Source organism: Citrus sinensis, chromosome 4 (genome assembly GCF_022201045.2).
Source record: "Citrus sinensis cultivar Valencia sweet orange chromosome 4, DVS_A1.0, whole genome shotgun sequence".
NCBI lineage: Eukaryota > Viridiplantae > Streptophyta > Magnoliopsida > Sapindales > Rutaceae > Citrus > Citrus sinensis.
Genome location: NC_068559.1, coordinates 25,345,522 through 25,368,263, shown reverse-complemented (window position 1 = coordinate 25,368,263; position 22,742 = coordinate 25,345,522). Strand labels below are relative to the sequence as shown.

Sequence of the window (22,742 nt, the reverse complement as noted above, 5' to 3'; positions counted from 1 at the left end):
AAATAAAAATAAACACAATAGATTTCTTTTAAGAGAATGCAAGCATTATTTTTATGAGATTTTGTGTTCAAGAAATTAATCTAATTATGTGGTTAGAAGACTCTCTATTTTTTGATATTCCAGAAGACTCTCTAATTATATGTTGGATAAATGAATAAATTAAGATCAAAGCAGAACAAAAATGATTGAGAAGAAAACCGAGAGAGAATAATTTTTTAGAATTTTAAAATTTTCATATTTTAATTGGGGTTTATTTTGTAAAATTATTGAAATTTATAGTTTTTAATATTACCAAAAACAGTAGAAATTGCTAAAGAAAATGCCAAATAAATTTTTTAGAATTCTAAAATTATTATATTTTAATTAGGCTTATTGTGTAAAGTTTTTAAATTTTTAAATTTTTATTATTTACCAAAAACAATGAGAACTGTTTAAGAAAATGTCAAAATTGGGTGTTTGGTATAACGGAGGCAAGGTAGTTTCTAAACAAACCAAAGCAGCTAGTCACTAGTGTTAGCCGTAAAGCATGCAGGCAGACCTCAAATCTACAGTTTATTGATGCCACACTTTTTTTTTTTTTTTAATACTAATAAAACAAGAAGATTATTATTTATTACGTGTAATTGCAACCGTCAGATTTTGTTTGTTTGTTTGTTTGGTTTTATCAATTATACAACTTATAGTAACCTATTTATTCCATGGGGGTCTTACGAAACGATGTCGTTTGACTTCTCAGCTAGCGGGCAGTGGCTGCAGTTGCTGTTGTTAAACATCAGTAGAAGAAGCTACTGGACACGGCCACGCTGAAAATGCTTCCGCTTCTTCCAACAGACCGAAAGCGGAGATAAAACGCCCAACTCGTGTCAAAATAACTTCATCTAATTCTCTCCGTTTCAAAAAAATTGATCGGAAATTCTCCATCAATCCACCGGTTTCCGATGCCGATACCTTCGATTTCTCTCTTCCGTCACAGAGGCCTCACCGTCATCAACCTCCTCCGCCACGCGTCAACCATCCAGCACCGTCACTTAACTCACCTCACAATCGTCACCGCAGCAGCCAAACACCAACAACAAAAACAAAAAAATTATGTAAACAAAAATCACCTCAGGGCCAAACAGCACACTCTCAAAGAATATTCCTCTCTCGCTCCGGTTCTCTCACCCGACAACAAACCTGACCTCACCGAGTCACAAGCCATTGGCACCGTCGCCGCGTCGCAGGCGAACTTCATGCGCGTCATCGTACAACAATCGGAACCTTCTAGAACCTCCGATTGTAATGACAAAACAGGAGTGGAGTTGCTGTGCGTGGTGAGGGCGCTGCTGAAGAAGATAAAACGGAGAGTTTTGGTCGGTGACAAGGTGGTGGTGGGGTCCATTGATTGGGTGGATCGCAGGGGCATGATTGAGAATGTGTTTCAACGGAGCACGGAGATTCTGGACCCTCCGGTGGCGAATGTGGATCATTTGCTCTTGCTTTTCTCCATGGACCAGCCCAAGCTCGAGCCATTTGCGCTCACCAGGTTCTTGGTCGAGGCTGAGTCCACTGGGATTCCACTTACGCTGGCTTTGAATAAAGTAGAACTTGTGGATGAAGAGGTTAGAATGTTTGTCTCCTATAATCCTAATTTGATTATTTCCTCTCCCCCCCCTAATTTCTGCTCTTTAAGTTTGGTTTCGGTTTTGTATTATGTAGATGTAGTTTCTGGTGGATAATAATGGCATATGAATATACGACACTTTTGTAGTTTTGTTTGAGATAAACAAGCTTTAATTCTTTTTGCAATAAACATTAATCGAACTTTTTTTTTAACCCCCTTGGGAAGAAAATATGATAACAGTCTAATGTAACTTATGGATTCAAACCTGTCTCTCAAATGGCATTTGATTTAATTACAAAAAAAGGAAATTTCCAGCTATCTAGTAATAATTTAGTGAGTGTTTTGATTTTGTTTGAAGTGTTTTCAAATAAGTAAGAGTACTTTTGTAAAACTTTTATAAATGAAAGTTCTTTTTAGAGAAGAAACACTCAATGTAAGTTTTGAAAGTAATTTTTTTTTTTTTTTGAGTTAAAGAAAACTTTTGAAGTTCTATTTGAAGAAGCACATCATAGGTGTTCTTTCAAACAGCTTATAAGCCTTTTTTTTTTTTTTTGTTCCCTGGCATAGGCAGTACCACAAGAAAAGTGAGTATTCATTTTCTTCGTTGTAAATCATGTTATAATCCTTCTCTTTTCTCTTAAGGTCCTGTTAATAGTAATACTACAACTTTTTGGCTTTGCAGGTCCTGAATACGTGGAAGTCTAGGCTGCATACTTGGGGCTATGAACCATTATTTTGCAGCGTTGAATCAAAACTTGGACTTGATTCTCTTTTGCAACCTTTGAGAGATCAAACAACTGTGATTGTGGGCCCAAGTGGAGTTGGAAAGTCTAGTCTTATTAATGCTTTGAGAAGCAGTCCCCATGCTTCTGATGCTGCAGATGTGGATAATTGGTTTGAACCTGTGGGTTTTGCCTCAGCCTGCTCCTTTACTTTTACTTTTATTTTATTTCTTTCTCTCATTGAATCAATTTTGTTCATGTGCTGTTTTCAGATTTTAGGTAGTAAGTGGTTCGAGGATCAGCGTGTTGGAGAAGTTTCAACAAAGAGCGGCAGAGGGAAACATACCACTCGCCATGTTTCATTGCTTCCATTATCTGGAGGGGGTTATCTTGCTGATACTCCTGGCTTTAACCAGCCTAGTTTATTGAAAGTGACTAAGCAATCTCTTGCACAAACTTTCCCAGAGGTTGTGCAGTTGGCCTGCTGTATATGATTCATATGCTTCATTAATTTTACTTTATAATTATTTGCATCAAACTTTTAGAAGTTCTTCCTTTTGATTTTCTCATCAGATTAAGGAAATGCTTAAGGCCAATGAGCCTGTGAAATGCTCGTTCAACAACTGTTTGCACCTTGGTGAACCAGGGTGTGTTGTGAAAGGGGATTGGGAAAGATATCAATACTATTTTCAACTTCTTGATGAGATCAGAATCAGAGAGGAGTTTCAATTGAGGACATTTGGAACCAAAAGAGAGGGTGATGTGAGGTAAGCAAAATCAGATATGATGTCAGTTTCTATATAAAAAATATTGAATCCTTGTTGAGCCAATAGTTAGATGTATTTGGGGTTTAATTAGTTTATAATGGTCAATATCATGGAGAGGTCGGTTGAAAGAATGTTGGAAAATGGCAGAACATTTCTGGTTTAATGACTGTATCCCAACTCTTGATATGTTGCAGGTATAAGGTGGGAGACATGGGTGTACAGCAAGCTGAACCGCGATTGGAGCCTAAGAAGCATAGGAGACAGTCTCGCAAGAGAATCAATCAGTCGATACTAGACGAGTTAGATGAGCTGGATGATGATGACAATGACGACGAAATAGACTTGGAAAATGATCCCATTGTCAGAGCTATAAGGAATGAAAACCAGTAAAAGCTGCATCTACTTATCAACCAAAAGAAGAAAAAAGGAATGCAAGTATCATTGTAAATGAGTGGTTTCTTGATCCTCTTTTTTTTTTTTTCCCCCTCTTCTCTGGTCACAGTGCTTGAAGTTTACTCACTGTTACAGATTTCAGCCTGATGCTAATCAGATTTGTAAAGGTTTCTTACTTTGGATGGAGTCTAATCCTTGTGTAATGGCTGGTATTGAGAGGGCTCCTAAAGCCAATGTCAATTTCTTGGGACATGTGTTGTGCTTGACATGCAGTTTTTTTTCTTATGCACATATCAAAATTTGTCAGGTAGCGAGGATCTTGAAGTGTAATATTGAATACAGCACTGAAGTTTGTTCATCTCTTCTTCGGTCCAAGGGTTTGTCACTCGTTGATGGCTTCTATTTTGTTCACATCATGGCTATCCATGAAATCGAATGAATGCAATTTAATTCCGAGGACGGAATTTTTGGTTTACATATCAAGGTTGTACTGCCGTTGTTTTTGAGATTATTGAGAGGATTCAAGTGCAGTAGCAACCTGCAAAGCGGGAGAGTTTGACTTTGCTTGGGGGGCTGTGTTTGAGATTAGTGCCAAACAAGTAAATAAGATGCCTTTTTATTTCCCAATTCGGGATTTTTTTCAACTGGATCTCCCGTGTAAAATCATCTGAATCGGCAACTCTATAGCAGTCACCTGAATAGCGCCCACCAATGGACCAATGTTGTCCTATGGAATTAACAGACCCAGGCCTCTGCTATCAGAATATAAGGGGGGTTCAACCGTTCAAGCAGGCACCGAAAGTTTGCAATTCTTCCGACTTCTAGGCTCCAATTTCGAGATGGATGTACTAAAAGCGTAAATCTGTCCTTGAGAAGTTAGAACGCATTTTGATATCTTTGTGGCACCCAAATTGCTCAATGGTGCCCGGCAGTTTTTGTTCAGATCTAATTTCGTCTCCAAAAACCTGCGAAATAGCTCATGATTGGCTACAATTTCTAGTTGTATTGCACTGCCTTATAACTAATACAATGAAAGCTAAATAAAATAAACCCATTTTGCAAAAAGTTTTGTCTAATATTGTATTAAAATACTTTTTGTACTTTAAAAATATAATCATTTAACTTTTATTATTCAATAAATTATAATGAATTTAGCTTTATCGAATATTAGTTTATATTTATATTTAAATAAAACTTAATTTAGATAATAATATAAACATTAACAAACTTAAAATTTTAAATAAATGAATGATAATACATTATTTTACTTTCAAATATATAAAAATTACTTTAATTTTATTTAATCATCTATTATTTACTAAAGGGTAATTTTTAAAAACCTCCCCTGAGGTTTGGGCTTGTTGCAAGTAGATGGCGAGAATTGGTTTATTTGTAAAAAACCCCCTACTGTCAGTTAATTTTAACATTGACCGTTAGTTGACCGTGCAAAGACAATATTACCCTTAACAATAGTTTGTAAACGAAATAACTAAAAAAAAAATAAAATTATTGGCTATTTTACCCTCTTTAAATTATTGATATTTTCTTAAAGTTCCCATCAAAAATATAAAATTAAAAACTTAAAAAATTCTCTTTAAATGTTTGATATTTCCTTAAAGTTCTTACAAGAAAGATAAAATAAAAAACTTAAAAATGAAATAGTCATAATCTTTACCTATGATATTGTAAATCTTTGGAATTGACAAGGATAAAATTGTCAAAAAATAAGATTTGTGCTTTTTGTGCCAACAATTTTAGTTTTTTTTTTAGTTATTTTTGTTTACAAACTATTATTAAGGGTAATATTGTCTTTGCAAGGTCAACTAACGGTCAATGTTAAAATTAACTGACGGTAGGAGGTTTTTTACAAATAAATCAATTCTCGCCATCTACTTGCAACAAGTCCAAACTTCATGGGAGGTTTTTAAAAATTACCCATTTACTAAATACTAAAATTAGGAATAAATTTATAATATTATATTGTTTTACAATATAATATAGTGTGCATTATACTATATAATTATATAATCCTATATTTTAAATTTAATAGTATATTATACTGCAATATAATATTATTATAATAATATAAAATAATGTTGTAACATTTTATTATTTTATACTGTTAGATCATTTAAATGATAAAAATTAACACAAAAATAATTATTTAATAATTAAATTCAAAAATTAATAATACAAGCCTAAAATATTAATAAAATTAAATTAATAATATAATATTATTTCATATGGTACAATTCATACCATACCAAACAAAGTATTTCAATTTAATACAATGCATGCTAATACAATATATGTACCATAACACAATACATCTAATACAATGGGCCAGACGCACCCTTTAGCGTTCAACAGAGCATGCACACACAGCACACTTTGATTTCATGCAACAAAAGGGCCACATTTAACACTTTCAAACAAATCACATACACTGGCTGAACATCAATATATTTAAATGACCATGGGAGACAGCCTTCCCCCTCCAAGTAACTAAGAAAATCATGCAACAGAAGAGACCTGATTCACATCAACAAAGGGCTATAAGGTTTTCAAGGACTTCCATGAAATTATTATTCTCTTTATTTTATTTTATCATCAATTTCCTACTTGATATATTCTTGTAAAAGTAGGTAAGGCAATCATCAGTTGCAGCAACCTTATGTTTTTGTAAACCTTTTCCATAAGAAAGACAATTGCAATTGGATGTCCGATGAAGTATCACACGTATTCTTCATTTTTGTCTCAACCACTCAACAACACTCTCATAAGTTTATAAGAAGGCAAAGAACCATCCCTGACACAGTAAATTCAGATTCAGATGAACCTGTACAAATCTATAACATTTGTTTTTATACTAATTACTTAAAAGAATACTCTCAAAGATCTTTTCCCCTTTTATGAGAACAATCCTTCTCATCAGCAACTATGACGACACTCTTACAAACCAAGTTACCTAATCTCGAATGGCTGTAAAACCATTACTTGATTATCTACAATGCCATATCGCAATGGACAAATTCAACCGGCCTACAATCATTACAACAAACACAGTAGCAATAACGGTAAAAGCATGGCATGCATAGGAAACGCAATATACTAATAGAAGAGCGAATTGTTTCTATCATTGTCTATAAATTCAAGCTGTTGGGCAAGCAAGCCAGTGCACTGTATCATCCTCTTTTAAGAAGACCACAGCCACAACAAAAAAGTAAAGAAGTTCCTACCAAATGCTAACACCTGATAAGTCAATTTTTCTTAACAGATTTTTTCTTCGAGTTGACAGCCAGCTGAGGCTTGGGATGTTTTTCAGCCTCGCTTGGATCCAACCACTTCAGAGGATGGCGATTAAAGAAAGGCCAGTTTGGCACAGTTACCAGTGTGGTGAGAACAACCCCGCCAGCATATATCAAAATCATCATCTGAAATGATCCCATTATGTAACCAGTAGCAAATGCCACTACAGCGAATGCCAACAACAAAATTTGCATCAGATGCTCCGCTAATTTTTGCCCTTGCCAATCCATCTACAATTGAACCATTAAAAATGCACCCAAAAAAAAAAATCCACTATGATAGAAATTAGAAAATAAGAAAACTTTCAAGATAAAAAAATATTTTAATTGAATCGCTATACTCTAACGAGACAACAAAAACCTCATTTCAATCATGTAGATCTTAAAATATTAAGTTACAGACGAAACCCTAAGGATCTGTTTGCTGCTGAAGAGAATGAAAAAAAACAAACTATGTAATTCAAATTCAAAGAAAGAGCAGCGATATAGTGATATTTTGCCCAAAAAGGGCAAATCATGGCCGAAGAAACGGCATTTCCTTGACGGGTTTTGATCAATCAAACAGAGTTATTCAAAACAAAATGTTCTAAGGATAATGAAATTTGTTAATACAATCACAAAACTACTAATAGTATAATTAAAAATCGCGAAGGAGAGGGCTTTGAAGGCTCGCACTTACCGTGATACGAAGAGTCAAGTGGAGAGCGGAAATGTGCCCGAACGCAAGAAACTAATAGTTAGAGGCTCGAGCAGTGCACGGATCTGAATGAATATGTATACGTATATTGTGAACGGTAAACGTTTGACAGCCGTAGGATTGGATTACTGTATGCACCCTCAGGTCACAAGAAAATGCAAACCGTTGTGTAAACGCAGAAATTAGTAGTTAAGACTACTAGGAATTATCTGGTGGATAAGGCACTATTTAAAGACATTGCAACTTGCCACTAGGATGGGCGGGCTGAAGACAACAATACAACGTCAAGGATTTAGACAAAGAAGGGATATATGTTATGAGTGATGATACGGTCATAAATTTTTATATAAATTTATCTTATATAAATTAATGTGTCATTAATTTATTGGTTGAATAAAAATATAAAATAATATAAATAAATTATGTAGATAAAGAGATATTTAATTCAATAAATGAATTAACGCCATATTAGTTTGTATAAGATAAATTAATACAAGAGTTTGTGGCTATATTATTACTCATATATTATTAAATAACCACTTGATTTATTTGGTATATCAATTTACTACTAACATTTTATGATAAGTATACTTTTCTTTCTAAAGTCTTGAGTGTTATCATTTTATTACCAAAATGTTAACATTGTTAGAAAATTATCAAGATTACAAGGGTATTTAAGAAATTTCAATATATAAAGAATTTATTCAATACATTTTTTTATATTCCCCATAGGGGCTGTATTATATTTAAATTTGATTTTGAACTAATCTAGATTGATTGGCTCACCATTTTATAGAGTGCATCATAATAATAGTCGTCGTCGACTTGCCACCATTAAATAATTACAGCTAGCTAACAACTCTGGTAAAAAAAAAAAAAAATTCTAGTTAACAGCTCCTTAAACTTTATCTCTTCTTTTTCACAAAACCCACTATTTTCAATAACAAAATCATCAATTTTACCAAACCTTTTGGTGCAGCATGTGATGGCTGGAAGTCAAAAAATGAAATGACTCCTTCGTACGACACGGTGAAGACTTCAAGTGAATAGATTAAGCTCAGTTTTGGGGTAATAAAGGAAGCAGAGGTACCGTTGCTCCTTCATCTACTAGAGGAAGAAGCACTGTTCTGATTTTGATGTTTGATGTCTGTAAATAGCTAATGATTCTTTCATGTTGGGCGATATCAAGCTAATAATATTTTTTCAAATTCAATCCAAGGATCACAAACTTCACAAATTGTCTTCACAAACTCAAGGGTAAATAGACATTTTAGTGGTAAATGATAACACTTAAAAATTTTAGGTAAACAATGTAGTTGTCAGAAAATTTTGATAGTGAAATAATATGTAGAATAAATCAAGTGGGTATTTGATAATTTAGCATATCTTTTTCAAAAAATTATTCCTACACTGCCTAAAATATTTTCTCTTAAATTTCCCATTAGCCCTTTTATTTTGTTGTAGGACTTGAGACCACACTAATTGAGATAGGGCTAACCTATCCTCCTTCCTAACCATTGCCTCGTAAATTTATTTCTTTAGACTCTTTCCTGATTTGCTCATGTTATCCTAGTACAGGGGTCTTGCTAATCTTTTATGTATCAATTTAATTTTACAGAAGAGATTGTTCCTAAAATTCCATTTGAAATTACGGTTAAAATATTATAAGTATCTTATTTCTGACAAAAATTGAAAAAATTGTGTTTGATAATTTTTTCAAGTACTACTTATTTTATAAATTTTTATATTTTGACAACAGTTTCTAAAAAAAGATTAAATTTTATAAACAACTTATTAAATACATTAGCACAATGTTTTAGAATTCTCAACCTTAATATTTTAACAAAAATATAATGATCTCTTATTTTTCATAAACACTAATTTATAAATAAAAGTCAATTTAAACTTGTGTCTATTTTAATCATTATATAATAAAACACTTTTATTAATAAAACATACCAAATGCATATGCTTTACATTTCAAACTTCCACCAACCACAGCACATTCATGAACCACTGCAATTTCAAACTAGCCACAATTCCAAACTGGCTCACAACAATCATAATAACACATTCATCATAATCCCGAACTAGCCCTTCTAAATCTATACTAATTGAGCTGTCCATTACCTTTCTTCACCCGTAATGAATTCATTGTTTACGCAAGTAATCTTCCACATGAATACCAGAAAAATAGAGTATGAGCTTGCGTATAAGTTGAAAATTTACAATATGAATTAGAAAGATCCCGACAACCAAACAAACAGATGACCATCGGAAGCCTTTGGTATTTACTAATTCAGTTCAAGTATTATCATTGCTTTGCTCACCACTATCTTTTTCTTCAAAGCGCTGTCATTCTTCATAAGTTGCCAAAATACTTGCACTGTTTCTACAGAACCGGCTCTAACAAATTACAAATAAATCTCTCAACAAGGAGTTTTAAACCGAACCAATCAATTACAAGATATTCAGATTCGATTAGCTGATAATGGAATTTGGTTTGGAATGACAACTCATACACCCATATCTCTAAGCTTCAAAATAAGCTTGAAAAGTCTTTAATTTTCATAAAGCTCCAACAGTATGACTGAGGATTCTAACAAAACAGTAAACTGGACTTAATATGAAATAAACAAAATATGATGTCTGATTTGACTAAATAACATCTCAGTCACTATTAAAGGTAAAAAAACTCACTTCATCAAGAACACAAAATAGAAAATCAATGCACTCTCCAATTGCTATGCTAAACCTCAGACAATTACTTCTTTGATTTGCTAGTTGCCAACTGGGTCTCAGGCTGCAAGGCAAAGAAAACAAAATAAGACATTATAAAAGTGTAACTTCTGAATTGCAATCACTCCAAGTGAAAACTGTGAAAGGTAATAATATTACCTCTTTCTTTACTGGCTCTTCCTTTTCAGATAAGGTCAACTCAATATGGCAGGGAGAGGACATGTAAGCTGCAGATTTTTATCAAGTTTACCATCAAGTATGAAACAAACATCAACATAAAAATATTAAGCACAAGTGGAAAAGAACTAAAAACATACGATTAATTCTTCCATGAGCACGGTATGTGCGGCGCCTTTGCTTTTGTGCCTGGTTGACTTGGATGTGAGAAATGTAGAGTGCATCAACATCTAAACCTTTCACCTAAAATATCATTTATTAACCAATTATTAGCCAACAGAAATTATGTAGACAGCAACAATCTGTAAACACACATAAGAGACATACCTCAGCATTACTCTCAGCATTCTTGAGCAAGTCAAGAATGAACTTTGCTGATTTGACAGGCCATCGTCCCTGTCCATTTGGATGCCTATTCTTTGCCTGAGCAGTACGTCCAACACCACCGCAGAATCGTGTGAAGGGAATGGCCTGTTTATGGGCCATAACATCCTCCAAATACCTCTTAGCCTTCGTCAAAGGCAATTTCCTGATGGCATGGGCAGTTTCTCTCGTGTTCTATAAAACAAATAAAGGGACAAAAAATCAAGATTTTCCACAAGCCAAAAAGTAGAGAAATAAAAAAAGGAAAAAATAGTATCCTCAAGACATTTTATATCATTCAATGAAACATTATTCATGGGCACAACATAAAGCAGACGATAAAGTCTACCAAATCAGTTTTTGTTTCAGAGCAAGTTTCTGCATCAGGGCTTCATTAGCTGTTATAACTGAATAAAATTAGAGACTATTGCATCCATATCGAATTTCAGAAACTGAACCTAGTGTATCAAAAAACAAAACACCAAGCAACAGGCAGAGTATGATAAGAAAACAAATGGCAAGTCATCAAGGACCTGCAATTGGAACATTTCGCTAAACGGTGACCAAAAGGAGCACCCTAACAATCAAACTAGGGGGGAGAGAGAGAAAAACCATAACTTAGGTACAATCTAACATAAAATGTGACATCATTTACTGAACCTTCAGTCACCACCAATAACAACAGAGGTTCACCCAATAATAATGCAGTTACTTTTCCTGAAGTTTACGAGAGCCGTGTTCACAGAAGGCAACATGACCCTGCTTTTTTCATCAGGTTGAAGAATTAGACATATAAGTTGGGAAGAAAAAATTACAGAACGACATTTTAAGAATCCAAACATCAGTATATATCAGACATCAATACAAATTTAACATAAAATGTGACATCATTTACTGAACCTTCAGTCACCAATAACAACAGAGGTTCACCCAATAATAATGTAGTTACTTTTCCTGAAGTTTACGAGAGCCGTGTTCACAGAAGACAACATGACCCTGCTTTTTTCACCAGGTTGAAGAATTAGACATAAGTTGGGACGAAAAAATTACAATAAGAAACAATGTGCCATTATTTACTGAACCTTCAGCCACCAATAACTACAGAGGTTCACCCAATAACAATGAAGGTAATTTTCCTGAAGTTCATGAGAACCATGTTGACAAAAAGGCAACAAGGACCTGCTTTTTTTTTCATCAGGTGAGGCAGCACTGGTGCATAAAAGATTTGAAAATGCATCACTTTATATTAACAACATTATAAAGAATCCAAACAACAGTACATTTGAGACAACAACACAAATCTAAACCAAGTAATGTCCAAATAAAGCCAAAAAAGAAAATTAATCTTTAACCATCAAAACAATCTCACCAATGACCACTTATCACTGCAATCATCTCCTGGTCTTACATAACAGTCATAGCTCTTCCATCAACATACTAACAATAAGCTAGTACTTTAAAAACATTTACAAGCAAGCAGGAAAAAAAAAAGAAAAGAAAGAAAATTCATGGGGATATTGAAATAAATAATTTGCAATATCGTTCAAAACAGATGCCCAAATTCCCACTGCCACACCTGTCTCACCAGTAACTGAACCATCAGCCACTAAAAATAAGACAATGTAATTGATTTCTTAATATTAGGAGAGACGTGCCAACAGATCACTCAGGGGAACAGCTGATTGTAACGTAAGGCTCTTAGACACTAATCACCAATAACTATCAACAATATTATAAACAATAACGTACCTTAAAATGAACCCTGAGATCAGAGCCCCTGGCTTTGCAGGCTGCAATACAAACATAACACTACATTTAGAACGAAACAGAAATGAATAATTAACAAAAAAAAAACTTAAAAAGGGGATCCACTAACTATGATAGAAAGAAAAGAAGATAAGTGAAATAAATGGAAACATACACTTGGTAGGATTGTCAGGCTCTTTTGAGTACTTCACCTGAAAAGTTAAAAACATAAATTTGGATTCAAAGCCATGAAGATTGTAAATAAACTGACGAAAATTAGTAGATAATAGATGTAATCAAGTACCATGGTGGCTGATTTTGGATGCTGCCTCTGTATCAGTGAAGTGGGTTTGCTTTCCTTTGAACGAGCAGCAGAGACGAAAACAGGCGATGAGGCTTCGTTTTATAGGAAGGGAAATGTGAAACCCTAGCTCCTTGAAAAACCTAACTGCGTGGTGTGGTCTCCTTTTTTAATTTGGGCTAGGGTTTTGTAACTGGGTTATGAAAGGCCCAGTAAGTACTTCACGCCGTCGTCTTATCACGAGGCAATCGCTTTCCAGTTTGCACACATATTTTACCGTCCTGCCACGTATTTTACAGATTTTCCAGATTTCTTCTCTGTGAAATCTCTAATACATTATTCATAGTAGACCAGATGACTAGATAATTTTATTTCTTTTAACAAAACAATGTAAATTCTTTTAATATGAATGAATTTGTCCAATATTCCTTCATAAGGCAGCGTCAATAAGTGGCTTTACTGGTATGCGGCAGTACAAATGTACAATGGACTCCACTCGTACATATTAAGTTAAATCATGAGTCAAGATCGGTTAAAAGTTGTAAAGGGATTGCACTGTGAAAAAACTGAAGAAAAAAAAAAGAAACAGAAAATGGGATTAAAATAGTGATGCCTTCATTTGAAGACAAGCTCCACATTAGCGTTGATTATTTCATTGTATCTGTCACGAAATGTTACACTTCTACTTTCGACGGCAAATTATATTACCTCAGAGGCTAATATTCAATCACATCACAACTTGATACAATTTTAAAGTAAAAGTTACAGATGATGAAGCTATTATGAATATTAGAAAACAGCATTTGGAAAACAATACCAAAGAGGACCTAATTATTTCTTTTTCCAAACAAGTGGGAGGTATACAAGCTAAAAGGTGTAGCTGGATCTAAAGCTAGAATAAGCGGTAACATCTGTCCAGTCTGGGAAAAGGCCCTTCAATTTCTTTGCTTCATCAACCAAAACTTGGTCTAGTACAGCAACTTCTACCCTTAAATTCTCAGGACTGCTAGCCTGCAATTACACAAAGAAAGTTGAGCAAACTTAAATTAGAAAGCTTGATTATTGGGATTTTTGAACGTCTGTTATGAGAGCAATATTCTCCCTAAAATGGATGCATAATCCTCCTTAATATCAATAGTATTGTAATTGTAATTGTAATCCTCCTTAGCTGCATTTGGACTTTTTACATGTATCAAACACAGCCAGTCCATTCCATTTCATGTGAATTTAATTCCTGTCCGGTAGATTCGAACTCTAGACCTTTAGCTTTCATTTCACTTCAAAGTTTTAGCTGCAAGGAGTAGCCTAAACTATAGTATTTAAGCTTGTTTGACAATACTGCCACATGATAAACAAAAAATTTCAAGAAAAAAAAAAAGATAGGATCGCAAATAAACTACTAAAGAACGAAAACCTTACTTCTAACCAAAAGGTCCAATTTTCATGGCTGGATCCACTAAGCCGACAAATGTATGATGGCGGGCCACCATCAACTATTTCAGGAACTGTAAAAAAATTTCACAGGGATAAATTATGCAATCAGAAATAATTCTATTGAAAACCAATTGAAAACCCAAAAGATTTTGTAAACCTGGAACTTTATTGTCTGCAAATGACCAATTGGATAAAGGACCTGTGATGTTAAGGACTGCAACCCAAACCTCCTCTAATGAGCTGAAAGGAGCACAATAAATATGCTGTAAAACTTTTCTGTAGAATATGAACTCTGTCCTCATAAGAGTATATACACTTATGAACATCAACCAAACAATATGTTCAATACACACACACCTTTTGTACATACTTCAGAGTACAGGCCTTGAGTTGGAATTAAATTAAATCTATTGTACTTATTTTTTCATGCATTTTTAGTTAACACCAAGGTATTTTCAAGAAACTTTTAAGCCACAAAATCATCCCAATTTTGATTCATAATTTCAAGTTGTTCTACATTCACTGTTTCAGAAAGCGCTTTCAGGCTAGAGCCAAAAATTTGTAGTGCTCAAAAGAAAATTAACGTGAAATCTTGGACTACAAGAATGAAACTTTTGTGTGTGTGTGTGTGAGTGATTGAATTTCATATCAGTCTCTTGCCAGAACTTGCTTTTGTTATCCCAGCACTTTTGTATGAGTCCCCTACAGTCAAAGAACTTATTTCACCTTGTCAGAGATCACATGCTAACTTTTGTGTTAAGATGATTAGTGTGGAAACCAATATTGAATATAAATATGTAACTTGATAACCGAATGATAAGATATTACTACATTTCAATTTCATTCAACTTACCCTAGGGAAAGTTCCAAATAAACTCTTCGAGATCCATCACCAGAAGTTGTATGAGGCTTAGAAGTAGACAAATACGGGAAATACTCATATTGCTTTGAAATCTCATCACTGGTTGCAGGGAATTTCAAGCTTTTTGAGAATAAGAAGGATACAGGAAAGAGCACCTGCAAAGGATTCATGAGGTTAAGCAAGGACTGCCATTTGAAAAGAAAGAAATGAAAGATCTCATATCGCAAATTTGATAATGCAATACCATCCAAGTCTCTCGTTGGGAGACATTAGCAGCTTCAAGAGAGAACTCTGGACCAATGTGCAATTCCTTTGCAACTTCAGGTGCAAATTTGAAAAGAAACAGAAAAGAATTGGAATCCACCACGGAAAAATCAAAACTGGATTCCACGATCTGATTTGCATCTGTCGATCCCATAGGAAATATTCTTTTAACATAAGGGAAACAAGAATTTCAAAGTTTAATCATGAGTGGAGCAGTAAACATTTCATCTCCCAGATCCCCCATGGGTTCAGGCCATGATCATTATTAGTAGCAAACATTGTGCTTGTTTTAACTTTATTAAGTGTGCTAAAAGGTTTTCTGAATATTATTGATTCAATTTGCATTCAATACCTGCAGTAACAAATGTATGTTGAAAAACAAGCCTCTTATGTGCACCCGTGCTATATGGAAAGAACTGTGATGAGAGCGCCAAGGCAAGCACAGTCAGATGCAACAAAAACTGCAGGACAGATGACCTGGCTAGCCAGAGACCACAAATTGGTAAAAGAGGGCCCACACACCAACCAGTTACAGCACCAACTGCCGCTGCCACTACAATATCTTGTATGTAATACCCTGCAAATGACGGCACAGTAATCACAACAATTCTTTTAAAAATCTATAAAACTTGGGAAATCAAACTACTTCAGCATCATGAAAGATGTAAGTTCAAAATCACTGACCATAAGGGGATGGAAAAGCTCCCATCATACCCATCTTCTCAATTAAAAATTGGACAACAAACCCGCCAAAATAAACTGAGTATGTAATGCATGGAATTAGAGGCACAACGTAAAATAATGTTGACCTGAAAAAACAACTTTAATCAGACAACATTCTTTGTTTCTGTTACCCTTTGAATATCCCTTTTGTATTAGAAAAATTACTTTCATAAGAGCGAAAAATAAGTATAAAAATATTAATAATAATAAATTATAGATCGAAACTTTAACATCATAACATGTAAAAAGAAAAATCAAAGGGGCTAGAAACTTTAAGGTATGGTACAACCGTGAACCGTCTGTTGCAAATGGCAACTAACTACATGACATAAAAGTTTTTATATTGCTATTTATGTATCTTTATAATATGTCTTCTGTATGGACAATGAAACACTGGTTTAATTGGAAAATCATTAAAATAAATACCTCAATGATCGACGACCATAAAAGTTGATTGATATGCAAAAGAAGATCCATGCAGGAAGCATAGAAGTAGCCACAATAAATGTCAAGAAACCACCAGTCAATCCAGCTACAAGATAAGCCTGTTTTTACAAAAGCTATTTTAGCCAAACCAAATAACAAAACTAACGATTGAAAAAAGATAATATGCAAATGTCATCCCATAAAGCAATAAATTGAACTGTTATGAAAAGATAGCCTTATCTTGAAAATAATGTTCCTGCTACATACCATTGTAAGCATAGCATAAAATCCAAATGCTCCCCAAAATCTTGCTTCATCAGATAGTGCCTGCAAGAATCATGCCATAACAGAGGTTTCTTATGATTTACATTAGATCAAGTCATCGACGAGAGTCAGATTTGGTTATTGAATAAGCATGAAAATTCTAGAAGCTTAAAACTGCATTAAGTTTTTGTTAATTTAACACAATCTTGAACCACATAATTTCAACCTGAAATGTAGGTAGAAAGCAGTATTTGAAATGAAGAAAGATACGACATTAAATTTCATTTTGATATTTCTTCAAATAGGTGGATGTGAGGCAGTAAATTACCAAGAATCTTGCACATCCACTTTCATGGTATGTTCAGCATCTTGTAGTTGCCATAAATTGCATACAATAAAGTCCGATAAAAAATATAAATCTAACACATGCAGCACTTATTGACAGAAAGCTTGCAAATTCATAGGTGATAATCTTAATTATACCCCCTTTGTGGTAAACTGAAAACAGAGTAAATGAAACTAAAATTTTACCTCCTTTGATGTCTTCAGAAGCATAGCATCTTGAGATAGGGGAAAATGACTCCAAAGAATTCTTGGAATCAAAAGACCAAGAAGACTACAAGGGATGAACATCATGAAAGCCAAGAATGGATGAGCAAACCTGCATTTCACAATAACCTTGAGATATTTTTGTATTTTCGAATCTGGATACTCAAGCAGTTAACAAGAACCTTCAGAAATATCATTCTTGAAAATATTTAAAGCATGAAGCAGAATGATAATGGCAAGGAATAGTCTAAAAGTGTGATTTGCTCCCACTACATGCTAAAAACATTATAGAAAGTTACTCTCTCAAATTCAGACAAGCTATACCTATTACATAAACATTATTATGAGAAAAAATGTATGATTCCATAAAATAAAGTTTCATCCCAACACACAAAAAAAAAAAATCATATGTATGCCAGAAAATAGAAAAAGATGTAAACCAAAAGGCACACCAGCTCATTGCATAACCAGAGAACAACAATCTTAGGACTGAAAAGGCAATTGGAAAAATAATTGCTAGCATTTTCCCAGTAGCATGGATCATCATTCCTGCGAAATAAACAAATTTGACAATGTTAAAGAAATCTTTGACAAAGGTTGAAGTTCAATATCAATATGCTCTTAAAGAGCAGAAAATATGACACAAGAATGCCTTCAGAAAAAATAAATCAGCTGGCCAGTTTACCTTTCACAAAATCACTGTATGTCGCAAACCAAGAATGCAGGCCAGAGTTCAGCAGGCGCAGAAAGAATGGGACAGTGATGAAGATGACAATGGGAATCCCATGAAGTACCGTGGCTCTGCTTCTTGAATAATATATCTCAAAGATTCACAATCAAAGTAAAGGAATAATATTAACCATCCATTAATATATTATTTAAATAATGTATCGTAATAGTTACCATACAATAAATAAACTTTGAGCAGAGAACAAGCAATTTTCATGTGGCTTACCATGAACCATGTCAAGTAATCAAAGAAAATAGCACGTTCATCCTTGTTTTTAATGCCAGTAGCTTCAAAAGATGCTCTATCATGGGCATTTTGTAGCTTAGAAGAATTGCTAAAGGCCTTAAGTACATTGAACAAATTATCTCCCCGTGCTTGCACACTTCCAGGTCTGTTTTAAAAAATCTCGAAAATGTAAGAGAAAGTGCTTGAAGTTGAAATAAAACTAAAGTTCCACACAAGTAAATTTATACCAAAATAGCAGATGTAATTCATACAATAATCTGTCCACTGTATCATGAGAAGTATGGTAATAATAACCACCAATGAGAAAAATAATGTCCAGGCCAGGAATGTCCCCATAATCTTGAGAAAATATTCTGTAATCTGTATCTCCTGGAATAACAGGAAAAACATCCTGCACACAGAAAGTAGATGCATAAGTGTGGTCAAAATCCTGTTGCTAGGAATTTGGATGTCTTGTATTGTTTGGAACAATTAATTATTCCAATGTAATGTGATCCTTCGCTCACAACCACAAATGAAATGCTCACTAGATAGGTAGGAATTTTAAACTTAAAGAACATATAGATACTAAATAAGAAAAACCTGCGCTGCACTATGTGCCATTGGGTATATTGCTGACTGAGCATAGACTGAAGAAGGCCAAGAACTGGGCCCAGATTGACATACTAAATCTGTCACGCAACAATATAATGATCAGAATGAGCGTAGCAGCACCAAGAAATAAATTTAGCATCACATCAAAAGTTAAAAGCAGAAGACACGTCCTCTAACAACCCAGGTTCCTTCGTGAGACCACATTGACAGAAAATGTCATGACATGACAACAATACAGAATCTAATTTGAACCGGACAAAGCATTTTGTATGTGTTGTGTAACACCCATCCACCAATTATCCACTGGAAAGAAACTTTGTTCCAGTCACAAAATAGTATCATTACAACATACACACCATTAAAGTTGAAGGAAATAAAATTAGCACCGAAAGCTATCATACCAAGACCTCCTGTCCCAGATGCTTCCACATTTATAACAGCTCCAACTGAATCACGCCATTTATGAGCTTTCATGAAGCCATGTGCACCCTGAATCAAAATAAGCAGAGTAAATTGTAAATTCTTAAGTTTCTGAGAAGTTCCATATAGAAAGAAATTTTTATTTTCATAAAACAATCAAATAACAGATTCAGCAAGCTTGTGGTTGTCTTTTCCTTCTCTCTCTCTAAGTCTTCTTTCTATTTTTCCCCCCACAGAAAAATAAAAAAAAATATGAATAGCTTAATTCATCCTCCAACTCTGTCACAGTTGCCCATGATGTTTAAATCCAAAATCACTGATCAATGCATCAATTTCACTTAATCATCGATATTTTTTATCTTGAAATTTCCTGAAATAACCAGAGACTTCCAACTTTGAGAATAACATAACAAATTCAGTTTTGAATGTTGACAACGCAAAATGCATTCCTTTTTTTAACCCTTCGTTTCTTTTGGCAAGAAACAAGATACTTGATTCAAAGAAAAGAAAGAAAATACAAAACTGAACCACAGGTCCACAAGGGCAGCAAAAATAGCTCAGTAGAAGGCTAACTATCAGCTATATAGTATAAAATACAGCTATCTGTAGCCCTAAGAGTATAACATCCAAAATTCACAAAAAATACAATAAAATAAAATAAAGCGACCCAGCAAGTGCCAAAGAAGATTTGGTAACACAGATAGAAGTCTCTTCAAACTACCAAGTTTCAAAACAAGTATTGCTATGATTCTTACCAACATAAAAAGTTCTTCGGCACCGTTGAATAGAAAAATAATAGGCCGAGGGGGAATCCAGCCAGAATCTACAGTAAGTCTAGCCAGTTCAAGCATCGATGCTGAGTACAAAAGAAGTGGAGAAAGAATGAAATGATGAAGCAACTACCCCCTGTAAAGTATGACCAATTCAGTGACAACATTCTTAGTACCCACCAACACATGAACCACAATCGCCAGCACCAGGGGAACTAAGTGGACCATCAAAATGACCATTCATTAAAACCGACGGATCAGTATCTTGTGAGTCTGTTGACGATATTCTGCCAAAAAATACAAGTTATTTCACACATAAAAACTAACACGACTTATTCACCAATGCTTTGTCTTCTAAAAGTAAGTACACGTGGATCAAGTTCTTTTCACATTGCGGCAGAGACATACAAGAAGTCTCGTGCATGATAACATGCTCTATGTCGTGATACAGATAAAATAGTGTTCTCTTAACTCTTTTCCTGTAAAATGATTTTGATCTAATTGCCCTACTGCCTGAAAGACATATCACTATCATATTTTGTCCAACATTGAAAAAATTCTATTTGTTCCTAAACGATTGATTTTCATCCCACAAAATCAGTAAGGGGGAAAAATATTCCAAGGCCATAATCTCAAATAACAAGGTTTACCTCATGACAATATTTGTATGGTTTCTATACCCCAGAGATATACTGTGGCCTAAAAATATCATATTGAAGGAGCCATTAACAACATTCTCCTCAATCTCAATTCTGCATATTAAACAATAAATAATATAAGTTAATAAACATAACACAAAATTCCAAAAATCACTCTCTAAGTTTAGCACAAAACACAAATGAACCCATTAGAAAGTATACAACTTAACCTCAAGTATCCAGACAACATTACCAACCTAAACTTAGGACCAGCTCTCTCCTTTATACCCTCCAACTGTGTTTTGATATACACAGCAGCTTCTCTCAAGCCTGGCCGACCTTCCTGTTGACAATTTCAACATTAGAACAACTCTAACACAAGATATTATGGATATGTTTGCAATTGTCAAGCCTCTGCTTAAATTTGACAGTAGAGCTATTAAAGTGTGTGTTAAACACCCGCGCTGACAGCCAATGCTTGTCAATCATTCACAGACCACTAGCGATTATATTCCACAAACAGCAGTCGGCTCAGAGACACAACACTTCAATTTCGATTTTGTATGCATTTCTCTTTATATTTCCTATTGTTCCTTGACAATATAAAAGTTAACTCCCTTGATAACTCCCTTGACAAAGTACTTATATTCATTTTTCTAATACAAATTAAAAAAAAAAAAGTTATCGTGGACTCACTTGGCGATCACCAATCTCATCGGCCAAAACGCGAACGTGTTGAATGGCTCTAGCTTCGGAGAACCGATCAAGAGGCGCGTCGGAATCAAGCGGCTTTACAAACTTCAAGTGAACTATTGAGTAGACCAAGGCCGACATGAGTCCGTACATGAATGATAATACAAGCAAAACTTTGAAGGCTGTGACGTCCCTGTAATCGAATCGAAAGGCCATTTTTTTTTCTTTTTCTCTTTCTCTCTCTCTTCTCTGGTTTTCGGCAAACCTCAAGGCGATCTTTCGTCTCTTATAGCTTCGGAGTTTCAAAAACGGCGCAGTTTAGAGTAGATTTGACGCACAGAGAAAGTTGCTTGCGTGTTATATAGAGAAATGACAAAGTGTGCGTAATGCAACGTCATCTGTTTTATACGTCTGTTCTGTTCTCGAAGATGCTGTTTTCTGGCTTTCTTTCAACGAACTGAACTGAAGAGTGAAGGAATAAACATTACAGATGGAGCTCCCTTCGGTTGCGTGGCGATTCGTGAATCCTCTTGATGGGCGATTTGCCGAGTATCTTAATTTGAAATTTTTTTAAAAAATAAGGAGCGATGACTCGAAGTGGGGCCGATTGCTTATTTGTATTCGTTTTGGATTGGCTTTCTGGGCTCGCCATCGCAAGCAAAAGGAACGTTGTTGTATGTTTAAAATTCGGGTAATGAATAATGATTTTATGATGATGTTTGGTATTATTGGACTATTGGTGGTAAGTTGAGTAATGCCATCACAAAGCACATCGTTGATCGTATATTTTTGTTGCATGTTGAAAATAATTTGTCGAAAGAATAGTTGTTTATTTTCTTCTTCTTTTTTTAAGGCAGAGGGGAATGGTCAAAATACAAAATTATTTTTTCATCTCTCTTATCTCTTCAAAAAGTTAAATTGGAATAGACCATACCACTACTCCACTAGAGTAATATCTTGAAAGAAAATTAATACATAATTCAAAACCAATACCTAACATTTGTGAATAATTCAAAACCAATGCCTAACATTTGTTTTTTGCCTGTGGTTGCATTCAACTATCATTAATAGTATGATCGCAGTTAAACGAGTTTTTCTTTAATATAATTTTTTTACATTTGATCTTAAAATGTAAAATAAATCCTTATTGTAATTTTGACATACAGTATGATCATTAAAATATATGGTGTCAATTATTAACTAGTATGGATTAATAAAATCTCTTGAATTGATAAAATCTCTTAAATTAATACAAGAGGATTGAGGTTTGGGTTGAATTGATCTGAGTATAAATAAAAATTAATTACTTGTTA

General features: G+C 34.3%; 4 protein-coding genes and 4 non-coding genes across 9 annotated transcripts; 1 reads left to right on the top strand and 7 right to left on the bottom strand.

Annotated features, from left to right (window-relative positions):
- Positions 1 to 714: 714 nt before the first annotated feature.
- LOC102627863 (small ribosomal subunit biogenesis GTPase RsgA 1, mitochondrial) lies at positions 715 to 3,843 on the top strand. The gene is made up of 5 exons (XM_006484019.4): positions 715 to 1,601; positions 2,286 to 2,507; positions 2,598 to 2,792; positions 2,899 to 3,092; positions 3,287 to 3,843. Exons 1-5 carry the CDS (start codon positions 939 to 941, stop codon positions 3,480 to 3,482), a joined length of 1,470 nt encoding a protein of 489 aa, XP_006484082.1. The 5' UTR covers positions 715 to 938; the 3' UTR covers positions 3,483 to 3,843.
- A 2,735-nt stretch (positions 3,844 to 6,578) lies between these two features.
- Positions 6,579 to 7,640, bottom strand: LOC102628157 (signal peptidase complex subunit 1). Its single transcript, XM_006484020.4, has 2 exons — positions 7,473 to 7,640; positions 6,579 to 7,024 (listed from the first exon to the last, which is right to left on the bottom strand). Exon 2 carries the CDS (start codon positions 7,022 to 7,024, stop codon positions 6,746 to 6,748), a length of 279 nt encoding a protein of 92 aa, XP_006484083.1. The 5' UTR covers positions 7,473 to 7,640; the 3' UTR covers positions 6,579 to 6,745.
- A 1,382-nt stretch (positions 7,641 to 9,022) lies between these two features.
- Positions 9,023 to 9,130, bottom strand: LOC112499115 (U6 spliceosomal RNA). The gene has a single exon (XR_003066638.1). It is a non-coding gene; the product is annotated as a U6 spliceosomal RNA (small nuclear RNA).
- Positions 9,131 to 10,035: 905 nt separating this feature from the next.
- LOC102628450 (60S ribosomal protein L17-2) lies at positions 10,036 to 12,989 on the bottom strand. Its single transcript, XM_006484021.3, has 7 exons — positions 12,820 to 12,989; positions 12,691 to 12,727; positions 12,519 to 12,559; positions 10,734 to 10,964; positions 10,547 to 10,649; positions 10,389 to 10,456; positions 10,036 to 10,293 (listed from the first exon to the last, which is right to left on the bottom strand). Exons 1-7 carry the CDS (start codon positions 12,820 to 12,822, stop codon positions 10,255 to 10,257), a joined length of 522 nt encoding a protein of 173 aa, XP_006484084.1. The 5' UTR covers positions 12,823 to 12,989; the 3' UTR covers positions 10,036 to 10,254.
- On the bottom strand, positions 11,407 to 11,538 carry LOC112499094 (small nucleolar RNA snoR74). The gene has a single exon (XR_003066620.1). It is a non-coding gene; the product is annotated as a small nucleolar RNA snoR74 (small nucleolar RNA).
- LOC112499095 (small nucleolar RNA snoR74) lies at positions 11,647 to 11,775 on the bottom strand. The gene has a single exon (XR_003066621.1). It is a non-coding gene; the product is annotated as a small nucleolar RNA snoR74 (small nucleolar RNA).
- Positions 11,829 to 11,958, bottom strand: LOC112499096 (small nucleolar RNA snoR74). Its single transcript, XR_003066622.1, has one exon. It is a non-coding gene; the product is annotated as a small nucleolar RNA snoR74 (small nucleolar RNA).
- A 420-nt stretch (positions 12,990 to 13,409) lies between the features above and the next one.
- On the bottom strand, positions 13,410 to 22,055 carry LOC102628752 (uncharacterized). Of its 2 annotated transcripts, XM_006484022.4 has the most exons (21): positions 21,433 to 22,055; positions 20,994 to 21,079; positions 20,749 to 20,850; positions 20,279 to 20,385; positions 20,084 to 20,184; positions 19,310 to 19,397; positions 18,897 to 18,985; positions 18,566 to 18,705; positions 18,294 to 18,459; positions 18,024 to 18,159; positions 17,791 to 17,887; positions 17,321 to 17,450; positions 16,793 to 16,852; positions 16,526 to 16,644; positions 16,061 to 16,185; positions 15,729 to 15,953; positions 15,357 to 15,517; positions 15,104 to 15,267; positions 14,408 to 14,490; positions 14,236 to 14,321; positions 13,410 to 13,827 (listed from the first exon to the last, which is right to left on the bottom strand). In XM_006484022.4, exons 1-21 carry the CDS (start codon positions 21,643 to 21,645, stop codon positions 13,684 to 13,686), a joined length of 2,622 nt encoding a protein of 873 aa, XP_006484085.1. In that variant the 5' UTR covers positions 21,646 to 22,055; the 3' UTR covers positions 13,410 to 13,683. The 2 variants fall into 2 exon arrangements, with proteins under 2 accessions (XP_006484085.1, XP_024956249.1); XM_025100481.2 differs by lacking the exon at positions 20,994 to 21,079 and having other exon boundaries at positions 21,433 to 21,590.
- Positions 22,056 to 22,742: the final 687 nt, after the last annotated feature.